The sequence below is a fragment of the Dendrobates tinctorius genome, unplaced genomic scaffold, assembly GCF_039654945.1.
Source record: "Dendrobates tinctorius isolate UK_male_01 unplaced genomic scaffold, ASM3965494v1 ptg000046l, whole genome shotgun sequence".
In the NCBI taxonomy this organism is placed as follows: Eukaryota; Metazoa; Chordata; class Amphibia; order Anura; family Dendrobatidae; genus Dendrobates; species Dendrobates tinctorius.
Window position 1 is genome coordinate 26,587,925 of NW_027361714.1, and position 22,850 is coordinate 26,610,774.

Consider the following 22,850-nt stretch of genomic DNA (forward strand, 5'->3'; position numbering starts at 1 on the left):
CACTTCTGCAAACCATGCATTCAGAAGCAAGATCTTCACCAAACCACACCTTTTTCAGGTCTGTTGTGGAGTGCATGGCAACACTATCTCCTACCCAGCAGATGCATGTAATGCATTTGTGCCACGGTGCTCTACAGCAGGTTACCTCCCAACCTCCACCTCCCACCACTGTAGTTCCTCCACCTGCACCCCCTCCAGCCACTTTCCATCCTCCCCCTCCTATTACATCTGCACCCCCTCCAGCCACTTTCCATCCTCCCCCTCCTATTACATCTGCACCCCCTCCAGCCACTTTCCATCCTCCCCCTCCTATTACATACCAGCAACCTCACCAGTACCAGCAACCTCCCCAGTACCAGACATCTCCCCACTTCCAGCAACCTGCCCCGTACCAAACTCCTTCCCCGTACCAAACTCCTTCCCCATACAACTTTCCATCAACATCATCTGCTCCTACAGTCCCTGCCCAACCCTCCACTCCACCGCCCACCACCTCTTCTGCCTCCCACATGTCCACCCATTCTGTAGCTTTCTCCACACCTTCACCTCTAACTGTTCCTTCCCCACCACGATCCCAGCCCTCTCTCCACACACCCAGTGTCGAAGTGTCCCGCAGCCCCTCCAGCAGTATTTCCACCCCACAGTACACAGATTTGTAATGTGTGTTTTTTGTAATAAAAATGCCCATTGGGTTTAAAACCTTTATTAAAAAAGTTTTTTGCACTTTAAAAACATTTTACAAAAAAAAAAAAATTTTAAATAAATGTTAAATTATCGTTTCACAATGGTTGTCTGTCATTTCTTTCTGAGGCGAACTATGTTTAAAAAAAAAGGTTAAATACAGGGTATTTCAAAGGTAAAAAGGTATTCAAAACCAGGTATATAACTGTGGGTAAATTTTAGCTTTTTGCCACAGTTGTGTTCCTGGTTGTGTTTGAAGCAAAGTATTTCACCTAAAAAGTTGTGTTTATTGTTGGTGATTTACTACCAATGTACACAACTTTTGTTAAAAGGTGAAATACTTTGCATAAAACACAACCAGGTACACACCTGTGGCCTAAAGGTAAAAATAGTAAGACCATGACAAGATAGCCAACTTTGGTTGGCAAAGGTATATACTGTTGGTCCAGAAGGTACACAAGTTTGGTTAGGGCACAAATCTTTCACACTCTGTCATCTCAGTGTACTCTGCCTTGAGGTGACATAAAGTATAGTGCAAAATTGTCCCTCATTACTGAAACCGTCACAGAACTTCTAGTGGTAATATTTCCAATGACAACATCCATCTTCGCCAGTAACTTGCTCTTCTCTCCAACCTGCACTTTCTTCTCTACAACCTGTCAAAGAAGGGCTGTAGGAACATGCTATATATAGTTTTCCAGTAGCCAATCCCGTTCGGAAGGCCACAAGGGTCAATTTTAAAAACCGGATCCGGCGTAATCCATGGAAAAACGGATAGAAAAACGGATGAACCGGATGAGACGGATCCGGTTTTGTCTGTCAAGAACAAGACGGATCCGGCAGAAAACCGGATCCGGCACATCAGGTTTTACAAAACATTTGCCGGATCCGGCATTCCGGCACGACGCCGGATCGCGCCTGACGCCGAAAACCTGATGTGTGAAAGTAGCCTAATCCTAACCCTAATTGCAACCATAACCCTAATTCCAACCCAAACCCTAAATCTAATTCTAACCCTAATTTCAACTCTAATCCTAATTCTAACCCTAACCCTAATGGAAAAATTAAAATAAATACAGTATATCCATGTTTTACTGTTATGTATTGTTGTTTTATGAATGTATTGTGCTTTGTCTACATGTCCAGTAATGTAAAAACTGTACTGCATAAGTTAGATTAGGGCTAGAACAGGTTAACAAAAGGGGGTTGAACCAACAGGTTAAAAAGCTGCAATTTCCTGCTTCTGCAGCAGTGCCCAGGCTGGTTTGCCCAGGGCAGAAAGCTTTGCTTATTCAGGAGCATAATATACCCCTGAGGGGAGATAGTTCATGGACTGTTGGGCAGCGGGAATGGGCACTAGTACTGTGCAAGTGCCTACTAAAGGACTGTCTGCTTCTCAGAATCGATCGGGAGCTGTTGAGACAGAATATCTGGATAGGGACAGCACAGGAAGTATTATCTCCTCTATTTCATCGTTATTAAAAGTTTTGCCACTGATGGAACCGAAGTGTGACATGTTGTGCATCCAGAGGACGGAGAACAACCGTGTGCCAGAGGTAACTAAGTATGCCATAGGGCTGAAACTTGAACTGTCATTTGATGTGCAAGGGGCTGGGGTGCTCACTGACTGTTGCTTAGTGAACTCGCCCATGACTACCACCCCATGCCACCTTGTTACAGCAATGTCACGCACAGTGAAGGGAGACTAACCTATAGCTGAGCAGGATACCTAATCCATGCCTGACCCTGAAGATAAGCCCTGCATCAGGATGGACAAGGATGCTGCTAGTCAATCCCCACTACCACTAAAGACATATGGGATACACAAACAAGGGGAAACACTTAGATTGAGTAGACTCAGAAAGAATACAGACATCCTCCAGCAATACCAAGGAGGAAGATAGCCGACTGCAATAGCTCCAAGCCACAACATGGGACTAGATATAGAAATATCAACTGTAACTCCTAGAAGTAAACTGGGGGTTATAAACATCCCAGTCCAAGTGTGTCAACTAGAGCTGGGGGAGGTTGCCACTGGGTCCTAAAGTCAGAAGAACTAGGAAGGAGTCTGCAAATCCACCCGCTGAGACCTTCTGGAGCTAGATGTAGTGTGACTGTCTGCAGCAAAGTACGCATGCGCCGAAGTGCGATGCTGGGAGCGAGGAAGCAAGCAGGAGGATGGCATCGCAAGAAGATGGGAGGCGCCAAACCTGGACCTGCGACACCCATTGGACCAGACTGCACTGGACCGCCCCCCTGGGTGACTATAATAAAACTTATTTTTCTTATCTTGCAGGTCGGATCAGGGGCTTATCTACAGTATTATAGGAAGCAGTAAATAAGCCCTGAAAGGCAGCGGCCGCATCTTATACCAGCCAAAGCAGGTGACAGGTGCACTTTAAGACCCCCATATACATTAGAATAAAGTTGGCTAAATTTGCCAGTATCGACGGGTTTGGACAACGGTCTAATATGTATGGGTTGCAGGCCGACTAGATATCAGGAGAGAAGTCAATTGTGCATGTCCAATTTCAGACTGCCAATCCTATTGTTCTCTCTGAGATAAGTGTGTCATTTGGTGGTTTTCTCAGAGAACACAGGAGCTCATGGCCGAGCTAGTACTCCTGTGTATGGGAATGTCAGCTGAAATGGCTTACAGCCATCTAATGTTTATGGCCATCCCAAGTCATGTGGCACGGCCCTTTAATAGGGTAGAGATTGACTTTTAGGATTGTCCTCTCACAATGAAGAGGCTATTTGCTTTACTAAAATAATTCATTTACTTTGTCTGCTATTTATCATAAAAGTAATTACACTTCATTTGAGTCACCTGTAACAACTGAGGTCACATCTAGATTAATTCAGTGCTATTTAACACACAGTGATTGAACAGAATTTGCATGAGAACAGAATGACCAACCCGAAGTCTTAGAAACTATTCACCCTTATAGGTAAAGGTCCCATGCAGAGTCTCGCTACCATCGCCTGAGGGAGAATAGCAGTAGTCCAAGAGCTCTTCAAAAGCAAACAGTGTTTTCACATAATATGGGTAAAAAGGAAGTTATCACTGACTACTAAACACACATAACAAGCCTTAATCTCGGCTGCTATGCATGCTACAAGCATAAACACCTAAATATTCACGAACAAACATCCAATATAATAATCTGAAAGCACAACTATCACAGATCAGTGCAGCATTGAGAAGCCACTGTTTGCGAACCAATAATTAAAAAGTGATGTAGTGATAGCACTTACCGCCTATATGAGCATGCCTAATGGTGTACTGCTCAAGTGAATAAGATTTATAGAAAAATTTAATTATATATTTAAGGTATGTTATTGGGGCAATATTCTCATTCCGGAGAATGAATAAAAATCATTATGCTTAGGAAAACACAAACACAATAATCCAATTAAGAATTTGTATCAATAGTAATACTTGCCAAGAAAAACGCTTAAAAAGAGTTGACTAAGTAATTTTTAGTACTGGCCATAAAGAAATCCCCTCCAACTGTATGTGGCCAGTGACACAGCTGTAGTTAGTGCATGAGTTTCAATTGCATCGAGCCCATGGAGCCTAGGGAACCCAAGGAAATCTCTATGAGAAGCCCTATTTTGTTAAAGACCAGTGTTGGACACTTTGCATTGGGTTCCACGTGTTACAATTCATTTCAGACGCTTCCTTTTAACTAATCCATAAACTAAGATCATAATGCACCCAGGGGTGAAATAGTCAGCGCAACTCTAAACAAGCAATCATATCTACGGTGCAATGCTGACGCCGGCACAAAATAATATAGATCTAATGTTGATGGTTAGGTGGGCAACAATGATTTTTATGTATTGCCAAAATATATCATTATGGTATATCCAAGGACATGCATTTATATGGTTTCCAATAAAAAAAACGTGTTTTTCATTACCTGAAGCAGCCTCATGTTCCGGTTGCATGGACCGATCGCGACATTAAATGACCACAAATCTGTAGTTATTTACCAATCAGTGGTCATTTATTAGCCAGTTTACACATGCTTGCTCACAATTATTCAGTGTAAATTCACCTGATCAGTGTATAATTGGAAGACAAATGAGCAAACGTATCAATGCATTTGCTCCATTTTCTGACAAACTGAAAAACATGGAGTTTAGTTTGCTTTCTGGTAACACTGCTGGCTGTAAGCTATAATTTGTGCGTGAACCATGTCTAAATTATTCGATTCCACCGAAGTAGAATGAATACTAAAGCCCCCGTCACACAAGTTTTGTGACGCAACAGCGATCTCACCAGCAAGATCGCTGTGTGTGACACTGACCAGCGACCGGCCCCCCTGCCGGGTATCGCTGATCGCCCTGGAATAACCAAGGTGGGAGACCAGCGATCAGCGAGCTGGTAACTAGGGTAAACGCAGGGTTTCTAAGCAGCGCGCGTCACTTAGAAACCCGATGTGTACCTTAGTTACCAGCGCGCTGATGCAGGGAGCTGGTAATCAAGGTACACATCGGGTTTCTAAGTGATGCGCTCTGCTTAGAAACCCGATGTGTCCCTTAGTTGCCAGTTCCCTGCATCAGCGCGCTGGTAACTAATGTACACAGCGATGCCGCGCGCTCGGTGTCGCTGGTGCTGATCGCTGGTGAAGCTGCCTGTTTGACAGCTCACCAACGATCATGTAGCAACACCAGCGATCCTGACAAGTTGATATCATTGTGGGGATCGCTGGTGCGTCGCTATGTGTGACGGGACCCTAAGACTGTGTCCACTGAACTCAATGAAGTCTACTTAAGTTTTAAGCGTAAAATTGGTGTTTAGCATATTCTCCAATATTGTGCAGTGAGTGCTTTCAAATTGATTTTTAGTATAGTTAGCCCTCTATACTGATGAAAATAGTGCATCATTCAGGTCTCTTCGACGAAGAAAATTTAAGAATGAGTTTTTGAAATTCGATGAAAGAAAAAAAATACCGTGGCATGTAAAAGTTTTGGCATCCCTTGTCAAACTTAATGTTATTTTAAAGAGTTAACCAAGGCCTAAAGTTAAAGATATATTTTCTTTGTATTTTAGGCCAAAAAATCATTTTTTACATTTTATAAATTACTAAAAAAAAAAAATCGGCCAATGCAAAAATCGGCCCTGCGTGGTTAGTACCTTGTGATTACCCCCTTTTACAAGTATCACAGCTTGTAAACACTTTCTATAGGCAGCCAAATGTCTTTCAATTCTTGTTTGAGGGATTTTCATCCATTTTTCCTTGGAAAATTTTTCCAGTTCTGTGAGATTCCTGGGTCGTCTTGCATGCTTTGCTATTTTGAGGTCTAGTCACAGGTTTTCAATCATGTTCAGATCATGGGACTGTGAGGGCCATTGTAAAACCTTCAGCTTGCACCTTTTGAGGTAGTCTATTGTAGATCTACTTGTAGAAGCCATCCTCTTTTCAACTTCAGCTATTTTACAGATGGTGTTATGTTAGCATCAAGAATTTGTTGAAATTTCATTGAATCCATTCTTCCCTCTACCCGTGAAATGTTCCCTGTGCCATAGTGATATGCATAGTTATATACATTTATAAAAAAAATGCTCCCTTTTTATGTTTAATTTTGGTTAGTTGATTAGTAGCTCTGTCACACTATTTAGTTGTACTTTAGAAATACATCTAGAAATCATAACATTCTTCCGTCAATATTATCAGTAGACTTCCTCTGGATTGTGACATTAGTTCATTAAGAATTATTTAATCATTGAATTTAAGTCATACTGACATAAAATGTTATATTCATTATCTGAATGTAATATTGAATGGTTGCTCAGTGGTTCGCACTGCAGCCTTGCAGCGCTGGGGTCCAGGGTTCATATCCCACCAAGGACAACATCTGCAAGGAGTTTGTATTTTCTCCCCTTGTTTGCGTAGGTTTCCTCCAGGTTCTACGGTTTCCTCCCACATTCCAAAGACATACCGATAGGGAATTGGGATTGTGAGCCCCATCAGGGACAGCGATGATAATGTCTGTAAAGCGTTGCGGAATATGTTAGCGCTATATAAGTGAGTAAAATAAATAAAAAATGGTTATTATAATAGCAATGTTCTTGTGCATGTAAAAATCTACCGGAAATATCTAACTTAACACCTAAATATATTTTGTTGTGGTTTGATGCTCGTTTTTATTAAATGTAAGCAATTTAATTATATCTAAGACTGAAAATCGTTTTTTTTTACTTTGATTCTTAAAGTCATATGGTAGTATTCGAAAAAAGTTCTCGCCAAATATTCCACATACCTTGCTTGAATAGCAATATATAAACTGCTTAGTATTTCACATGATGACTATCACCTAAGGCAGTGACTTTGTGGAAGAAGAAGGTATGGATTAGCATATGGAAGGTGAGGTTAATCCCTGTAATTTCTTACCTCCCCATCTATCTTCCTATGTTTACTTTGTGGGAGAACAATCCTACTCCATTATGGTTGGACATGACAGCTCTTTTCTTAAATAGTGTCATTACTGCGACTGGAATCTTGATATACAGAGCGCAAAATAACTATAATTTACATTTCCAGGTGTCTGCACTGAGATTATTGGCCTTTTTTGTCTATTGGGAGTGTAGAACCATAAAAACACAATTACCAAAGAAATTACTGAAGGGAAGACAATTCACAAATACATACATATTCGCTAAGTTGCAAATGGTCAAAGTCAACATATTTGTCAACTTTTATTCCAAGGCTATGAGCACAAGTTTTACACTAGCAGAGTGAAAAATAATGCATTCGGGCTATTATTGACGTTACTATTGATGTTATTATTGATGTTACTATTGATGTTATTATTGATGTTATTTGGGCTATTATTGATGGTAGGACATAATCACTGGTTTTGATACCACTGATTTCTACGTAGCAATAATATTTGTTTCTTCACATTGTATTAGTAATATACAAAATAAGTTATTGGATCAATGTTTTATTGTTCTTTGTTTATATTGTCTAATGATCACCATTATTGATACATATTTTCAGTTATTGATGTGTGTCGATATTTACAATTCACTTTAATTATTACGTCGTTTTCTATCTTAATGATGTCAACGGAATTAAATTAATGTCAATCACAAAAGAAAACGCTTCTAACTTTAGTTCAACCTCATTTGTGACTCTGTTTTCTTTGGTAATTGACACTTTGCCACATTAGGCTCATACAGGACTTCTGGTCATGCCTATTCACATTGGTTGTGAAATAAAACTGGTTAAGGAAAAGTGTCAGCATAGCCATATAATGTGACAGCTGAGGACAGTGACTGATGCAAGCACCATGCACACAGGATCCAGAGGTGATCTACACCTAGACGGATGAAGTAACAAGCCAGATGTGTTCGATTTCCTTTCCATCCAGTGAAAGCATCCAGTCTGTGTCTAGATTTGCACTCACATACATGGCAGAGCTCAGTCTGTGATTTTACATAGGACTGCAAGAAAACCTACTGCCACTCTCACTCTGCTTCATGCATTGCAGGGATCTGGAGTTACTCTCAATATTTTAGGTACAGTATGTAACTTCGATGCTGCAGTTATAAATTTCACCCCTCTCGCTCTATGGGATAATTCGTCCCAGAACACAGACTAGGGCTGGCTTCCCTTTACACTTTTCTTTCCCCAAGCACTGCCCACGTCCTATTGTAATTGACTTGCACACTTAATCTTCGGCTTTCTTTAAAAGAGAGGAGGGGGTGTGCGGAGAGGGATAGGGGGAGGTTAAGTCACTGACATTGGTGTAGTAGTAAGGGGAATCTGACAGAAGCAGCCAGTCTTATAGAGTGTAGCTCAGTGAGAGTAGGCAGTCAGCTAAGGGGGAGGCAGTTAATTTACAGTAACCTATACCAGGCACTCTGGCCTCAGTAAGTCGACAGGGTCTATGTTTTGTGAGAGCTCAGTATATAGACATATATAGGTAGACTGACTTCAGAAGCATCATTACTTCTTCTGGTTGGATGACTGGAGCATAAAAGAAGCTTGGATGTGATATCCCAACAACAAAGGATCTTTTGCATTACTTTACCTGGTAGGGTTACTGGGGAGGTGCATTCTTTACATTTGACAATCAGTGACCCTGGATGTTAGATGGATGTAGGAAACACTTCGCAGAGGAGGTGACAGATGATCCCACCTGTGTGCTGGCATTATCTAATCCAGAAGAAAGGTTTTTTGGACTTCTGTTACCGCATAGACTTTGGTTGTAGGCAACATGCTACCTGCATCCAACCCATGGACTCTATCTGCTGACTTGGCCACAACCCTTGTAAGGTACTCTGCCTATCTTACAATGCACAAATAGTCATCTTATCATCCTGTTTCACTAATTGTCCTGTCCACTTATCTCCTGGAAGTCCTTGTGGATTGTTTTTGAATCACCAGGAAGAAGAGACCTGAAGGACACTCCACGCCACACTGAAAAAGCTAGGGGGGGAAATCATTACAAGGTTACTATGCAATTGCGACTGCTTTCTTTGTGTTTGATCATTGTGAACTTCTTGGAATACATTGAAAGTCAACACATCCCTAGAGGGAGGCGACATCGAAGAAGTAAGTGTCACTGCTGGTGCGTGCAGATATTCACCTGTTCTTGAGCGCTGGGTCCTTCCTCTGTTACACCGGTATACAGTGATTATGGTGCCAATGATGTCTGCACGGTTTTATATGAAGTTTATGATGCTGATTAAGAATATGCCTTTGGTTTTGCCAGATAGGCTCTAGTTTATGAGATATTTAATAGTTAATTACAGTAGAATTCTGGCCTCAAAAAGTCGCTTTTATAGCATTGTAAGACTACAAATTGAAATACCAAATAATTATATAGGATATTTCATTACCTGAGATATTGTTAAAGAGTCAAAACACAGACCAAAGGCTATACAGTATCATCTGTTATCACACACGAGTCGCATTGGGGAATGCATTATTTTCATGGATGAAATATCTGAAACTTTATTTCATCACCCTAAAAGTACCCTAAATCCATTCAAACAACCTTAGAACCTGAATTTTTTTTTTTCTACACCTGTGTAATTAGTTCCACTAAATCCTAGAGAAGGGATGCACCTGCCCCATTAATGAGTAGCTGAATGTATGCCTTTAGTAACAACTGGACCATCACTCTATTGTCCCTGAAAGCTTATTTTAATAGCTACCACTTTTGGTCTCAACATTTTAATGTATCATGCAAAAGAATCTGTATTGCATGAAGTTTTATTATTTTAAATGTACATTTTTTGGGTTCAGTGCTGCTTGAAAGTACAACTTCCTTATAGACTTAAGGCCATGCTATGACTTTTTTGGCCGTGGTCATTTCTTTATTTAATAAGTGCTATAGTTAGGATAAGACAAACCTTCCCTAAATATCTGGGGGGTAAGCATATATGCCTTTATGCTAATATTTGAGAGACTACCTTGGCATTATAGTAAAATCTGAAAGTCGGTATTCTACATAAGTTTAGGAATTCCACAGCCTGACCAAGTAACTGACCATGAAAGAACTTTATTCCATGTCAAGTTTTAAACCCATCTTAAGAGATACAGATGGAACTTTTCTTTGTCTTGTTTTGACTGAGCTGGTTAGTACGGGAAGCATATATAGTTTCACCTTATGACCGATGGATCTGTGCAATTTAAGCTGAGATTAAGCCCAGACCACACCAGTGGTGGGCAGCATCAGAGGAAGGAGGCAGCTCTGTTCTCACTTCCATAAACCCCTGCACACAAGTTATTGGCTTACGTGCCTTTAACACGGCAAATTCCGTTACCTCCAAGTTGTATAGGTACTAACATAGGTTAGATAGTGATTTATCCCCAGGCTCTGATTTAATATGCTAATATCTAATCCAGAACCAACACTATCAGTGTCTTGTAATGAGTTTGTCTGTATACACAGCCCCAAGCAGGACACATACAATAAGCCGGCGATCTACTAGTTACGTTTATTTGCTCAGCACATCATTCGTAATTACTCTGTAATTGGAATGTCTAGAAAATCCTATTACAGAAGATCCCAGCCTGGAACTAGGATCCCATACACATTGTTAGCATTTATCCCACCACCTTTTTTTTCCTTTCTGTAAATCCCATTTTACATCTGGACTCCCACTGCTTCCCCCCCTTGGGTTGTTTAGTTCACTAGTGACTCAAATTATATATAAACCAAGTTTGTCAGGTATAGCAGCTTTTTTTGGGGGGGCAGAATTCATCACGTGTTATCTAAATTGGGATGAGACGCAAAAAAGTAAAATGGTGCATCAAGCTGGGTTACATTTTATATTATCTCTAGGTCTAACCCATCTCATAAACTTTTAATCTACAAGTACCTGATAGATAAGATTGGCTGGGTAATAAAATGCAGATGGACTGACCAAAGTTGGCATTCTCTCTATCAATGAGGACATACATTCCGGCTATCTGATTGTGATAGCAATAAAAGGACTATGTCAGGAAATACCTGTCAGGGATGTTTCATACATATGTGATCTCCCTTGAAATGACAGCGTGTAATAGTGGATCGCCTGTGCCTACATGGCCGCATGGAAAGTCCATGTGTTCTCCTCTTTCCAAACCACCTCAGCAAGAGAGCTCAGTGCGTTACTGTGAAAGTGCTTACAGATGGTACATGGAGGTTGGAAAGTGTCTGCCCTCCAGCAGGACCCAGCAATGTTATCAGATCTCCAGACTTTTCCTTATGAAGCGTTTGTAGCTGCAATGTGTTACAGATGATATAGAATTTGCCTGTATCCCGCAGATAAGTCAGATGTAGTCTCCACACCAATAAGATGGGGTAGTTGGGGTCCTATACGTGTGCGTGTGTGTGTGTGTGCGCGTGTGTGTGTGTGTGCGCGTGTGTGTGTTCACTGTCTACCGCACCAAACATGTACAACTAAATTATGAGAGCAATGATTAAGAGCTGCTAAGCTCGAAACGCGTCTGCTCTGTCCCACCTTCGGTGGTGACAATATGCTGATATGAAGTTGGATTTTATATACTTTGCCCAATAAAGGAAATTTCTCAAGGAACGGGAAGCTGGATTTCTTCTATTCATATGCACAACTAAATTATGGTTGTATATTTAACCATTGACTGTCTACTTGACTATATTCATTCATATATATATATAATTATACTACCTTATTTACTGAATATTTGAAATCAATTAATAGTTATATTCAAGACCTCTTCCTCTATGAAGAGGCATTTTGTATAGTAGTACATTATGAATTGTATGACAACAAAATTAAAAAATAGTTTTTTTTTTACACAGCATCAGATTTGTTTTTCCAAATATGAATAATTTAGAATTTCTAGCATGTTCTTCAGTATTGTGGAGTATTAGGAGATACAAAGTTTTCCAAGCCCTCAATGCATTCACCTTGCTTAGTGAAAGCAGATTGCCGCACAGCCAGTCTCTGAGCTTCGCTGCATATAATGCTAGAACCTGGATAATGCATTTTGGGATGTCGCCATTCCAGCTGTTCCATGCATTGCAGCGGTGACGTTCTCTGACGCATCTCCAGCCTATGACACACCAGTGTATCTGCATAGGGATCTGCCACTCACTCATGACAACTTATGAGGTCTTGTAGAACTGATTCATGTCTGTATTTATATTTGCCTACGGAATATATTTATGTTTTATTCAGGCTATTTTTTTTAGCAAAGCTCTACCTTTTTTTGTGCTTCCAAAGTACTCAGTTTTACAACACATATGCATGTTCCAAAAGAGAACAGAAATTGTTGAAATGTTTTTCTGCTACTGTCCTTAAACTGCGTGACCAAATTGAATGGAAAAATTATGCAATAAGTTCAATTACGTGTCTTTTACTGCCCTCTAGTGGCTCACTCATGGGGTTGGTTAATGTAGGAAATGAAAAGGATCTGTATCGTAGTAGTGATGCCTACTCCAACACCACTAATAAGTTTATAAAAAGTCCTTGAAATTATCTCTAACTATATTAAGTGAAGACATTTTGCCATTATTGAGATGGGAGATGACAATTGGTGCTTATAAAATCCTGTGGAGGGAGGAGGATGGAGGCAGACAGTCATCCTGCTGCAAGTTCTCCTGAAATGGCAGTGACAGTTATTATTATTTATTTATATAGCGCCATTGATTCCATGGTGCTGTACATACAAAGTTATAGAGATCGTTAACAGTAAACAAATTTACAATGACAGACTGGTACAGAGGGGAGAGGTCCCTGTCCTTGCAGACTTACATTCTCTGTTCTCCATAGAACTTTATGGGCACTAAATGTCATCTGTGTATTCGGCTAGACCTTTATTCACTTTAATCAGGTTTGGCCGTGAACTGAGAGTTTTGATCATAAAAATCATTGCAGGAGAAAAGTGCATTTCTCTAAGAGATATTACAAAGTTTCTGATTTTCACATGTAGTATTGATTTATGGACAAAAAAAGACAGTTACTCTTTAAACACATCTGACACTAATCAGGATATAAGTTCACCAATTGAATTTTATTATATAACGCCCTGTAAAACACAACACTGGCACGGGATACACATTTCCACTTTAATGAACACATTTCATGTTCAGAACATTTCCTAATTTAATTAAACCACTACTAACATTTTCCATTTTAATTAAGCCACTACTGCTTATTTATGTCACATTTACAGCTGTGACTTCCATGGAGTGGATGATAATTCCTAAATTAATGCTATATTAAAGGGTTAATGAGTTGGAGACCAAATGTTAAAACAAGTGAACGTGGTCAACATTTCCAGCTGGTTTTATGGTATCACTGATGATTGTGCTGCTCAGACAGCAGGATGACCATTTGACCCTTGTTTGCATAAATTAGTGTATACCTTGAATTTATCACCACTCATTGTTGGCTTACATAAGCAAAACAAAAAGAAAAGATAAGTCTGTAGAGTAATTGTTGTCTCCATGTTTATCTAATAGCAATTACCTGCATTATCTTTTCTGTTTTTTAGGTCTATCATAAGCCCCATAAATACTAAGGGACCCGTCACACATAGCGACACACCAGCGATCCCGACAACGATATGAATTTGTCAGGATCGCTGGTGTGTGGCTACATGATCGCTGGTGAGTTCTCTATGAAAAAGCTGCCTATGGACAGGTCACCTGGCATCTTGTCTCAGGGTGCACAATGCAATCGGCAGTCCAAAATCGGGCATGCCATATTGACATGTTTCCCATCAGTCTCTCCCATCAGTCAATGGATTCCGCTATATCCATTAGACTGTCATCTGAACCCATTGATATCGATGGGTTGAGCACACATTAGCCTAATGTGTATGGGGGCCTGAGAGCCCGAGATAATTTATTGTCAGGGGACATATCGATCTGACATGTCCGATTTCAGAATGATCATCATATAGTCACCCAGAGATAAGCCATTGCCAAATGTCTCAGTGAATAAGTGCTCCTGTGTAGGGCACAGCCAGACGAGATCTCATTTGTATGGCTGTCGAATCTATCAAAAGCATTGTATTCATTTAATCTAACTCTTTAAATATTTAATGTTACTTTGTGTTTAAATATCCTTTAAAATATATTAACCAAATAGAAGGTGTAGTTTTAAAGCTTGAGGGGGGGAAACATTCACACCACTTAAAGCAGTTATCCCCATCCAGAAAACTCTTCAACCGATACTGACCCAAACTGTTTTTGGCTGCAGCAGTAATGACACACACAACAACGTTACAGCCAATCACTGAGCTTAGCGGCTTGTAACATCTCAGCTACTCATGACATCTACATCAGCAGAAACTACTTTACCTACATAAAGTGGGATTGGAAAGTATTCAGATCCCTTTAAATTTTTCACTCTTTGGTTCATTGCAGCCATTGGATAAATTCAAAAAAGTTATTTTTTTCTCATTAGTACACACTTTGCACCCCATCTTGACTGAAAAAAACAGAAATGTAGAAATTTTTGCAAATTTATTAAAAAAAGAAAACTGAAATATCACATGGTCATAAGTATTCAGACCCTTTGCTCAGTATTGAGTAGAAGAACCCTTTTGAGCTAGTACAGCCATGAGTCTTCTTGGGAATGAAGCAACAAGCTTCAACAACCTGGATTTGGGGATCCTCTGCCATTCTTCCTTGCAGATCCTCTCTAGTTCTGTCAGGTTGGATGGTGAACGTTGGTGGACAGCCATTTTCTGGTCTCTCCAGAGATGCTCAATTGGGTTTAGGTCAGGGCTCTGGCTGAGCCAGTCAAGAATGGTCAGAGTTGTTCTGAAAACACTCCTTTGTTATTTTAGCTGTGTGCTTAGGGTCATTGTCTTGTTGGAATGTGAACCTTCGGCCAAGTCTGAGGTCCAGAGCAATCTGGAAGAGGTTTCCATCCAGGATATTTCTGTACTTAGCCACAGTTAGTCATGTTTCATTCAATTGCAATCATTTGTCCTGTCCCTGCAGCTGAAAAACACCCCATAGCATGATGCTGCCACCACCATGTTTCACTGTTGGGATTGTATTGGGCAGGTGATGAGCAGTGCCTGGTTTTCTCCACACATACCGCTTAGAATTATCACCAAAAAGTTCTATATTCGTCTCGTCAGAGCAGAGAATCTTATTTCTCATAGTCTGGGAGTCCTTCAAGTGTTTTTTAGCAAACTTTATGCAGGCTTTCATATGTCTTGCACTGAGGAGAGGTTTCCGTCGGGCCACTCTGCCATAAAGGCTCGACTGGTGGAGGTCTGCAGTGATAGTTGACTTTGTGGAACTTCTTCCATCTCCCTACTGCATGTGTGGAGCTCAGCCACAGTGATCTTGGGGTTCTTCTTTACCTCTCTCACCTAGGCTCTTCTCCCATGATTGCTCAGTTTGGCTGGACGGCCAGGTCTAGGAAGACTTCTGGTGATCCCAAACATCTTCCATTTAAGGATTATGGAGGCCACTGTGCTCTTAGGAACCTTGAATACTGTAGAAATTCTTTTGGAACCATCTCAAAGAGGATCACAAGGATATGGTCAGCATGTGACTTAAATATGAATGTTTGTGCAATGGGCCTGAATACTTATGACCATGTGATATTTCAGTTTTTCTTTTTTAATAAATTTGCAAAAATTTCTACATTTCTGTTTTTTTTCAGTCAAGATGGGGTGCAGAGTGTACATTAATGAGAAAAAAAATGAACTTTTTTGAATTTACCAAATGAATGCAATGAAACAAAGAGTAAAAAATTTAACCCCTTAATGACAGCCAATATGTCTTTTCACTGAGATATAAGAGAATATCATCCCCATACAGGTGACGATCCAGCAGCTGTCGGCTGTACACTATATCTGACAACTTGCTGTATCACAAATGATTAGTGTTCGCACCATCCAGATCTGTTTAACCCCTTAGTTGCTGCTGTCAAAAGTGATTACATCTAAGAAATGGTTAATAGATTGTGGGGGCTTCTGCTTTAATCTAATTGACACACCGAGATTATGATTGTGTGGTCCTGATGTTTTCTATAGCAGTCCATGGCCAAATAGCGGCCTTAAGGGCCTGTCACACTAAGCGATATCGCTAGCAATATCGCTATAATGTCACTGGTTTTGTGATGTTATAGTGATATTGCTAGCGATATCGCTATGTCTGATACTTACCTCCGACCGGCTCCCCCACTGATTATCGCTGATCGCGCGAGAACGTCCTGGACCATTTCTCGTCGTCAGCTTCCTGCTGGGCTTCCTGTGGCGCTGACGAGCGACGCTTGGACGCGGGCGGGAGGATGTCAGGATCGCCTCGTCTGACAGGTAAGTAACGACCCCCGACCGCTCCTATGTCACTGGTGAGATCTTCCTGTGTGGCAGCTCACTAGCGACCACTTAGCGATGCACCAGCGATCCTGACCTCGTCATATCACTGGTCAGGATCGCTGGTGCATCGCTAAGTGTGACAGTACCTTTAAAGTCTCACGGCTATAGCGACCAGTTCAGAAGTCAGCGTCATTTAGGAGATAAACAAACACTTTTTCATTCCTGCTATACCACTTTGCATTAATTCCTGAAAATCACCTGAAGGGTTAATAAACTACCTGACAGCAGTTTTCAATATGTCGAGGGGTGCTGTTTTTAAAATGGTATCACATTTGGGGTCTTCCATATATAGCACCCCCAAAGTCACTTCAAACCTGGATAGGTCCCTCAAAAAAATAAATTTTGTAAATTTCCTTGAAAAATGAAATATTACTGCTACATTATTAAACCTCCTAAAAGGCTAATAAAATAAATTAGCGTTTTAAAAATGGTGCTGATGTAAAGCAGACATGTGGGAAATGTTATTTATTAATGTTTTTGTGTGATATGACTATCTGGATTAAAGGGATAATCATTCAACTTTTGAAAATTGCAAATTTCTGAAACTTTTTATAAATAAACACAAAACTTATCGACCTAAGTTTACCATTATCATAAATTATAATGTGCCACGAAAAAACAATCTGAAAATCAATGGGATTTGTTGAAGCGTTGAAGAGTTATCACCACATAAAGTGACATTGGTCAGAATTTAAAAAATTGGCCCCGTCACTAAGGGGTTAAAGGGGTCTGAATACTTTCTGTACCCACTGTATGTAGCTTCTCACTCTTGAGTTAAATCCTTTATATGATGTACATATAACACAGTGATGACATGAGTTGTGCCATAGGACACAAGTTAGGGCCATTTTCCGAAATAATAAGTGAAATTAGCATTCTATATGTACATAGTACCATTATATACTGTCCATTGTCAGAATTGTGACCATGCAGTAGGTAATTGGCTTGTGATGATGTAAATATGTATTAACGTCACACAAGCACTTCAATCCCTTGTGAAAAGTTAAAGCACGCACAAACATAAATGCAAAAATAATAATTTTGTTTACACATCCCCAACCTGTTCCACAGTATTTTACATTTCCGAGGAACATGTACAAACACTTAGTCATCACAAAGCAACACATAGTTCAGCAATTACCAAGAGAAGTAAGGGCTTTGCTTGCAAGCTTTCAAACTGTGAGGAAATGGGGATAACACAAGGTAAGAAGTAATTGTATGGTATTGTCCAACCATCATTAAAATAAAAAAAAGAGTATTCAAGTAAAGCAACAGGTCGCTAATACAGTATCTGTATATGTCCAGATACAAAGTGCTACTGAGCATGTGGGGACAGATTATAGAATCATGGAATTGTAGAGTTGGAAGGGACCTCCTGGGCCATCTGGTTCAACCCCCTGCTCAAAGCAGGATTCGCTAAATCATCCCAGTCAGATGTCTGTCCAGCCTCTGCTTGAAGACTTCTATTGAAGGAGAACTCACCACCTCTCGTGGCAGCCTGTTCCACTCATTGATCACTCTAAGGCTGTGTTCACACACAGCGTTTTTTTAGCGTTTTTTACCGCGGTTTTCACTATAAAACCGCTATAAAACCGCTAAAAATAAGGTGCACAGTCATTTCTATGCATGTTGCACTTTTTGTGCACATTGATGCATTTTTTACCGCGGTTTAGGCTTCTCCCATGCTTTTAGAAACCGCTGCGGTAAAAAACGCATCAAAAACGCATCAAAACCGCGCAAAAAACGCACAAAAAACGCCGCGGAAAAATAGGTGCGGTTTCTGGGAAGGGATTCAGGTTTTTGTGCAGAAATTTTCTGCAACGTGTGCACTTAGCCTTACTGTCAAAAAGTTTTTTCTAATATCTAATCTGTGTCTCCTCCCATTCAGTTTCATCCCATTGCTTCTAGTCTTTTCTTGTGCAAATGAGAATAAAGATGATCCTTCTACAATGTGACAGCCCTTGAGATGTTTGTAGACAGTTATTAAGTCTCCTCTCAGTCTTCTCTTGTGCAAGCTAAACATTCCCAAATCCTGCAACCTTTCCTCATAAGACAGGGTATGCAGACCGGTCACCATTCTGGTCACTCTTTTCTGAACTTGCTCCAGTTTGTTGATGTCTTTTTTCAAATGTGGCGCCCAGAACTGGACACAGTATTCCAGATGAGGTCTGACCAAAGAGGAGTAGAGGGCAATAATGACTTCACGTGATCTAGACTGTATGCTTCTGTTTATACATCCTAGATAGAAGAGACCACATTCTGAAAATTGTAATGGAGAACAGAGAGCAGTTGGATTAGTGAGGTGACGTGAAAGATGTGTTTTTAGAGTGTTGTTAAAACTGGTGGTGCATTCCAGAGAACTGGTGCAGCATGAGAAAATATTGGAGACGGGAGAATGTGATTCGATTTAGTGAGAATGTTAAGTCATATCATTAGCAGAATGGAGAGCTTAGGTAGAGTGGTAAACAGATGAGGGAGGAGATATATGGGGTGTACAACAGTGGAGAGTTGTGTGGTTGAGTGATGGGTTTATGGGCTGTTCTTTAGCGGACAGGCAACTTGTGCAATGACTAGCTCAAGGTGTAGGCATCGGTGTAATGGCTGGAAAGAAAAATAAGCCTGGCTGCTACATTAAGGATAGATAGGAGAAGGGAGAGTTTATCTGCAGTCATCCAGATGAGAATAAACAAGAGCAACAGAATTTTTCCAGTTTCAAAGATAAGAAAATAAAGGATTCTGGAGATGTTTTTACCAAGCAGGGGACATGAGCAAGTGAGTTATTGGAAGGTTCTTTGTCACATTTAATCATAATACAGTGACTTGGGAGTCATGGTGGTGCAACATACAAAAACAGAAACATCAGATTTAGGTGAGATTGTAAAGGTGAAATACAAGTAGTTTTAGAAAGGTTCAGTTTCAAATACAGGGAGGACATCATGTTAGAGGCAGTGGGCAGATAGTTGCTGGTCTTCTGTAGTAGTACAGGGGTGATATTAGGACAATGTGTCTATAATTGGATTTCGTCTGCATAGTAATGGTACCAAAAGCCAAATCTGCTGTTGATAGGTGTCATGCTTCTGGATTTGAACCCTTGATTATGGATTCTGTGGTCATCTCTTTCCACTGAGCCACAACAGATATACCTTTTTCTTTGGGTGTTTTAGTTCGGTTATCTTTGTTTGTCAGTTTTGGGTAACAAATGTTTTTCATTTACTCTTTTGTCTGTCCTATCACCTTTTGGGTGCAACTTTAAATACCTTCCTCTACTGGTGTTTTCTGCTGGTGATAGACTTTGATGGATTTATTCACTTTGCTGTAGTTTGTATTCGTTGCAGTAGTTTTGTGTGTGATTCCTGTATTCCTTAGGGAATTGATACTCTAGTGATCCCAGGAGCTGCTAAGGATATTCAGGGTAAGCCACTTGTGATGGTCAACGTGTGACTGGACACCGCCTCCAGCAGGGCTGATTTCTATTGCACATGTGACCCTGGATACACCACCTCCAGCAGGGTGAATTTAAATAATATAACGTGCAGCCGGATACACCGTCTCCAGCAGGCGAATTTCAGAAATACACGTATAATTGGATACACCGCCTCCAGCAGGGTGAATTTAAATAATAAAGGGAAACACCAGGGAAACTGATACAATGGAGGTCCCTGCGATAGGGACCTCCTGCACTCCCCTGAGTCAGTGTCTCTACACTCCTAATGATCCCTAGGCCGGTTCCACACCGGGCGCCGATCAGGAACCTAAAAACCCTAGCTTGCCCTGCACCTAGCCCTTTCTAATGAAATGGACGGTGCATAAACTAATCCCACCACTGCACTGAAACACACAAAAGGAAAGTTACAAAACAGGGGTAACACCACTTAGCTTTGCTCTGTTGCTCTTGCTCCCAGCAACAGAGTCCAACACCAGAATGCAGCTTTCCTCCTGAATAGCTGCTGCTTCACCAAGATTTGTTAGAGCTGCAAGGAACTCTCTCTGGCTCCTTCCACACCAGGGCTCTGACTGAGCTGCCAGGAACTCTCTCTAGATCCTTCCCCCAACAAGGATGGTTGTAATGAGCAATATCACCAACAGTGAGAGAGAGAACAAGACACACCTATATAGTTAAACCAGAGCAATCACACCTGTTAGTGATTATCACGTGCACAAAACTAAAGAAACCAGAGTGCAATGACCCTACCGGCCACCGGGGGGAAAACTATCTTAAAGCCAAAGGCTTGAAGGAAAAAAAAAGGTTACTAGTGCATTTATCTGTCATAATCCAACCTGGATCATGACACCACTATTGTGTGGGGGGGTGCTATTACGTTATCTTAGGGTCCCGTTTCACATAGTGATGCACCAGCGATCCAGACAACAATACGACCTGGTAGGGATCGCTGGTGCATTGCTACATGGTCACTAGTAAGCTGCCAAACAGGCAGATCTCTTCAACAACGCACCAGCGATCCCGACAATAATATGACCTGGTAAGGATCACAGGTGTGTTGTCACACAGCAGCTATTCTGAACGATTCCAGCCTGCGTCCCTGAGTTCTATGTCGCCAACGAGGTTGCTCGTTGGCGTCAAACACAGCAATGCTTGCTGGCCAGCGGGACACCAACGATCAAAAAATGGCCTAGGACTTTCAAGCACGATCAGCGATATCCAGCAGGGGGGCCGGTCGCCGCTATGTGTCACATGTAGCGAGATCGCTGGCAAGATCGCTGTTGTGTCACAAATTCTGTGATGCATCAGCGATCTCACTATGTGAGATGGGGCCTTTAGAGTATCAATGTCTGCAGTCAGGCAGGGAAAGTCCAGCGTCAGAAAAGAATGTTTTCTTAGTCTGAATAGGGACCTGTCAGGTTCATATATTTGTATTCCTGGTTTGTGTTTCCCGTTTGAATGTGCTTTTGCAGTTATGCAGTTCTAACATTAGGGGCATTATATATTTATGTAGCTATATATATATAGCTTAGGACTAAACAGTGAGGAACCCCAACAATTAGGCTATGTGCCCACGTTGCAGAAATGCTGTGGAATTGTCCGCAGCATTTCCGCAACTCCCCGCTGCAGGTAAAACACATGCGGAATTCGCATGCGTTTTCCCACAAAACACAAGTGTTTTGCAAGTGTTTTTAGCTTGCAGAAAGCTAGTGGTTTTCCAAGCGATTTGAAGCATCGCTTGGAAAAGTGATTGACAGGTTGGTCACACTTGTCAAGCATAGCGCTTGACAAGTGTGACCAACTTTTTACTAATGATGCTGCATATGCAGCATCAATAGTAAAGATATGATGTTAAAAATAATAAAAAAATAGAGATATACTTACCCTCTGTTGGCCCCCGGAGTCCTCCCGGCTCTCATTGGCACTGCCGGCAACTTCCGTTCACAGGGATGCATTGCACAAATGACCTATGATGACGTAGCTGTCACGCGAGACCGCTACATCATCAGAGGTCATTCGCGCAAGGCATCCCTGAGAAGGAAGTTGCCGGCAGCGCCAATGAGGGTCGGGAGGACTCCGGGGGCCAACAGAGGGTAAGTATATCTCTATTTTTTATTTTAATTCTATTTTTTTACAGGAATATGGTACCCAGGGCATGGAGGAGAGTCTCCTCTCCTCCAGACCCTGGGTACCATCCGCACATGAAGCGCTCAATTTATGCATGGTGGGCATAGCCACATGCGTAGAGAGAGCGTTTCAATGCAATCCTATGGTGATGGTATCGCTGCGATTCCGCAGAATTAATGAACGTGCTGTGGATTTTACAGCTATGCGATTCCGCAGCGTAAAAATCCACAGCATTGGCACAGCAAGTGCGGAATCCCATAGGATTGCACGGGAATGCGTTTTGTTAGCATTTTTTAAACGTGGCGGAAATGCTTAAAAAACGCAAAGTGGGCACACAGCCTAAGGGGAAAATCAAAGAAAGAGCAAGCAAATGACACACTGAATGAGCAATCAGAAAGGTAGGATGAGATCTAACAGTAGTATCCTTGAGACACAGGGGAGACTAATGAGGAATTGGTGATCCACTGTTTCAAATGCTGCAGAGAGTTCCAGAAGAATCAGCAGGGAATAGTGTCCATTGGATTTTGCTGTTAATAGGTTATTAGAGAATTTAGTAAGAGTCGTTTCTGTAGAATATAAATATTGTAAAAGGTCAAGAATAAAGCTATCAGAAAGATAGTGGATTAGATGAGTGTTCCAGGAGTTCAGCTATGAAGGTGAGATTAGAGATAGGTATGCAGTTAGCAGCGTAATTCTGATTACGGGATATTTTTTTGTTCGTTTCTTTAGTATTGGGGTTATAATGGCATGTTTAAAAG

The 22,850-nt window shown here is 41.1% G+C and overlaps 1 protein-coding gene across 1 annotated transcript in view; it reads left to right on the forward strand.

Moving 5' to 3' along the window:
- Window positions 1–8,499: 8,499 nt before the first annotated feature.
- The window catches only part of RSPO3 (R-spondin 3), a 130,889-nt gene continuing 116,538 nt past the window's right edge, over window positions 8,500–22,850 (forward strand). Inside the window, exon 1 of the mRNA XM_073575768.1 lies at window positions 8,500–9,254. Coding sequence (XP_073431869.1) covers window positions 9,158–9,254 — 97 coding nt within the window. The 5' untranslated portion in view covers window positions 8,500–9,157. The remainder of the gene's footprint in view (window positions 9,255–22,850) is intronic.